General features: G+C 43.3%; 1 protein-coding gene across 1 annotated transcript; it reads right to left on the bottom strand.

The window, feature by feature from the left end:
- Nucleotides 1-1,608: 1,608 nt before the first annotated feature.
- Nucleotides 1,609-2,481, bottom strand: LOC137747936 (metalloendoproteinase 4-MMP-like). Its single transcript, XM_068488060.1, has one exon. The coding sequence runs from the start codon at nt 2,479-2,481 to the stop codon at nt 1,609-1,611; it is 873 nt and encodes a 290-aa protein (XP_068344161.1).
- Between the last annotated feature and the right edge of the window lie 224 nt (nt 2,482-2,705).

The raw sequence follows: 2,705 nt of genomic DNA on the forward strand, positions 1-2,705 counted from the left end.
GGAGCTAATGGCCACTATACTACGCTATGTGGATAAGGGCCAGGTGATAGAGCACTTTGTAGGTATTGAGCATGTTGCATATACTAAAGATTCTTCATTCAAGTTAGCCATTGATGACTTCTTTTCTAGGCATGGATTAAGCACATTCAAATTACGTGGACAAGGCTACGATGGGACAAGTAATATGTAAGGTGACTTCAATGGCCTAAAATCTCTAATTTTAAATGAGAATAAGGCTACTTTTTATGTTCATTGTTTTGCTCATCAACTTCTATTAGATTTAGTAGCAATGGAAAAAAAGAATTCAGAAATTGGAGATCTTTGTACTATGGTTTCTTATGTGGTGAATGTCACATCCCGGCCTAGGGTCCACCATATCCCGAGCCCGCTTCACCATATTAGCACGATATTGTCCGCTTTGGGCCCCGACCACGCCCTCACAGTTTTGTTTCTGGGAACTCACATGAGAACTTCTCAGTGGGTCACCCATTATGGGAGTGCTCTCGTGCGCTACTCGCTTAACTTCGGAGTTTTCACGGAATCCGAAGCCAGTGAGCTCCCATAAGGCCTCGTGCTAGGTAAAGATGAGAATATACATATAAGGCTCACTCCCCTGGGCGATGTGGGATCTTACAATCCACCACCCTTAGGGGCCCAACGTCCTCATCGGCACACCATAGTCAGGGTTAGGCTTTGATACCAAATTGTCACATCCCAACCTAGGGTCCACCACATCCCGGGCCCGCTCCACCACAGTAGCACGATATTGTCAGCTTTGGGCCCCGACCACACCCTCACGGTTTTGTTTTTGGAAACTCACACGAGAACTTCCCAGCGGGTCACCCATCATGGGAGTGCTCTCGTGCGCTACTCGCTTAACTTCGGAATTCCCATGGAATCCGAAGCCAGTGAGCTCCCAAAAGGCCTCGTGCTAGGTAAAGATGGAAATATACATATAAGGCTCACTCCCCTAGGCGATGTGGGATCTTACACATTAAATACATATAATGGCATTAAATAGAGTCTAGGGACTAACATCAATTTTTAATCTTGTATAAGACATTTTTCTAAACTTCATCTTATTTAAGTATTAAAATCTAGTTTCCACAATATAAATAAATAAAAAACCAAACCTCCTAGCCACCTAGCCCGCCTATGCACCACCTAGGCGGCCCACCTAGCTCCAGATTGATTTTTCAAAATGATTTGCACTAAATCGTAGTAGGCCTTCACCGCCTAACGACTAGATCGATTTTTAGAACACTGCTTAACTGAAAGTTTTTATTAACAAAAACATTACTGCACGCGAGAAACACGAAGAAGAAAAAATATTGCAAATAGTGGAAAGACAGTTCCTGTCAAAACTAAATTAGTTGGAGGACAGCCAGCCAGTATACAATTTGCCCGCAGACAAAGAAAAAGGGGAAAAGTGACAGTCTCTCTAAAGCTTCATGGCTTTAATTGTTTTTGTACGTATAACCTTTGGTGATTGTGCTTTCCTAACTAGCTCCACATGATGAAGCGTTACAACTTTGAGGCGGATCACTACCCTGATCTTCCAAATAAAACAAAAAACATAAAGAAAGACAAAGTTCTAATGCTAATTAATTAACAATACATGCATAGAAATATCATAATCAAAACCAAGATGATATTTCCCCATGTTGATGGTCTATTGCTTTTGAAATCAACGGCCACATTTGTCGAAATGTACGACTCCGATAAATCGCTAACCGTATAATTTGGGTTTGATCCGTACAAAGCTTGAACACCTTCAATGTCATCAAGATGCAAATCCACCTTCCTGTCCCGAGGCTTCAAACTCGGATACATAACAGCCTCTTTCACCAAACTATGCCCCAACCCTAGTAAATGCCCAATCTCATGCACTGCCACAGACTCCAAATCCACGGCCACCATGGACTTCTCCTTCCGAAAGTCCACTGCCCACCTCTCGGCTGCATCAAGGTGGAGCCTCCCGCTCACAGGCGAAAATGAGTGGGCCAAAATCCCTAGAATCCCATCAAAAGGCTCTCCATCCCCATGATCACCGCTATAAAACCCTATTTTTATGTCGGCAAAGCCGTAGTCGTTAGTCTCCATGAAACTCACCGGAATCACGGATGCCCATCTGGAGAAAGCACGTTTAAACACATGCTGTATATCGGATAAGCTCAAGTAGTTAATCAGGTTGTCATTAGAGAATGCGTAGGTGAGTGTCATGGGCGTCATACGCACCCACCTAGGCTTTCCAGGAAAATACACGTAATGTTGTATACCATGCAATGTGAAACTATGGTGTATATGCTCTGATTTTCTGGCGGCAGCGTAGCTGTCGCTCCGAGCATAGAGGAAGGCCTCGATTTTCTTCAATGTGTCGGAGGCTGTCGTTGGCACTGTTCTTGTGGAAAAGGATGGCGTTATGTTTAGCAGCAAGAAGAAGAAGGAGAGGTGGAGAGAATAACTGAATAACAGAGACATGGCAGGAAAAGCTAGCAGTTAAAGGGATTGGAGGGTTTGGAAGGTCGCTTTATTATGAAGGACAAATAAAATGTTAGGGACAATTTGGTTCTAACCATACTGAAATTATAACGGAGCGTTGGGAGGAATCTGTGTGTTGTTTTATGGCAGCAGGTCCTTTTCATTACTAAATGAAGATCTGACGTTTCAGATGCTTTTGATCATGATTTGAAGTATGAGTCAAT

The sequence above is a fragment of the Pyrus communis genome, chromosome 10, assembly GCF_963583255.1.
Source record: "Pyrus communis chromosome 10, drPyrComm1.1, whole genome shotgun sequence".
Taxonomy (NCBI): domain Eukaryota; kingdom Viridiplantae; phylum Streptophyta; class Magnoliopsida; order Rosales; family Rosaceae; genus Pyrus; species Pyrus communis.

Bases quoted from the DNA above. Each gene is read 5' to 3' on its own strand.
- LOC137747936 (XM_068488060.1), bottom strand. From the start codon at position 2,481: ATGTCTCTGTTATTCAGTTATTCTCTCCACCTCTCCTTCTTCTTCTTG.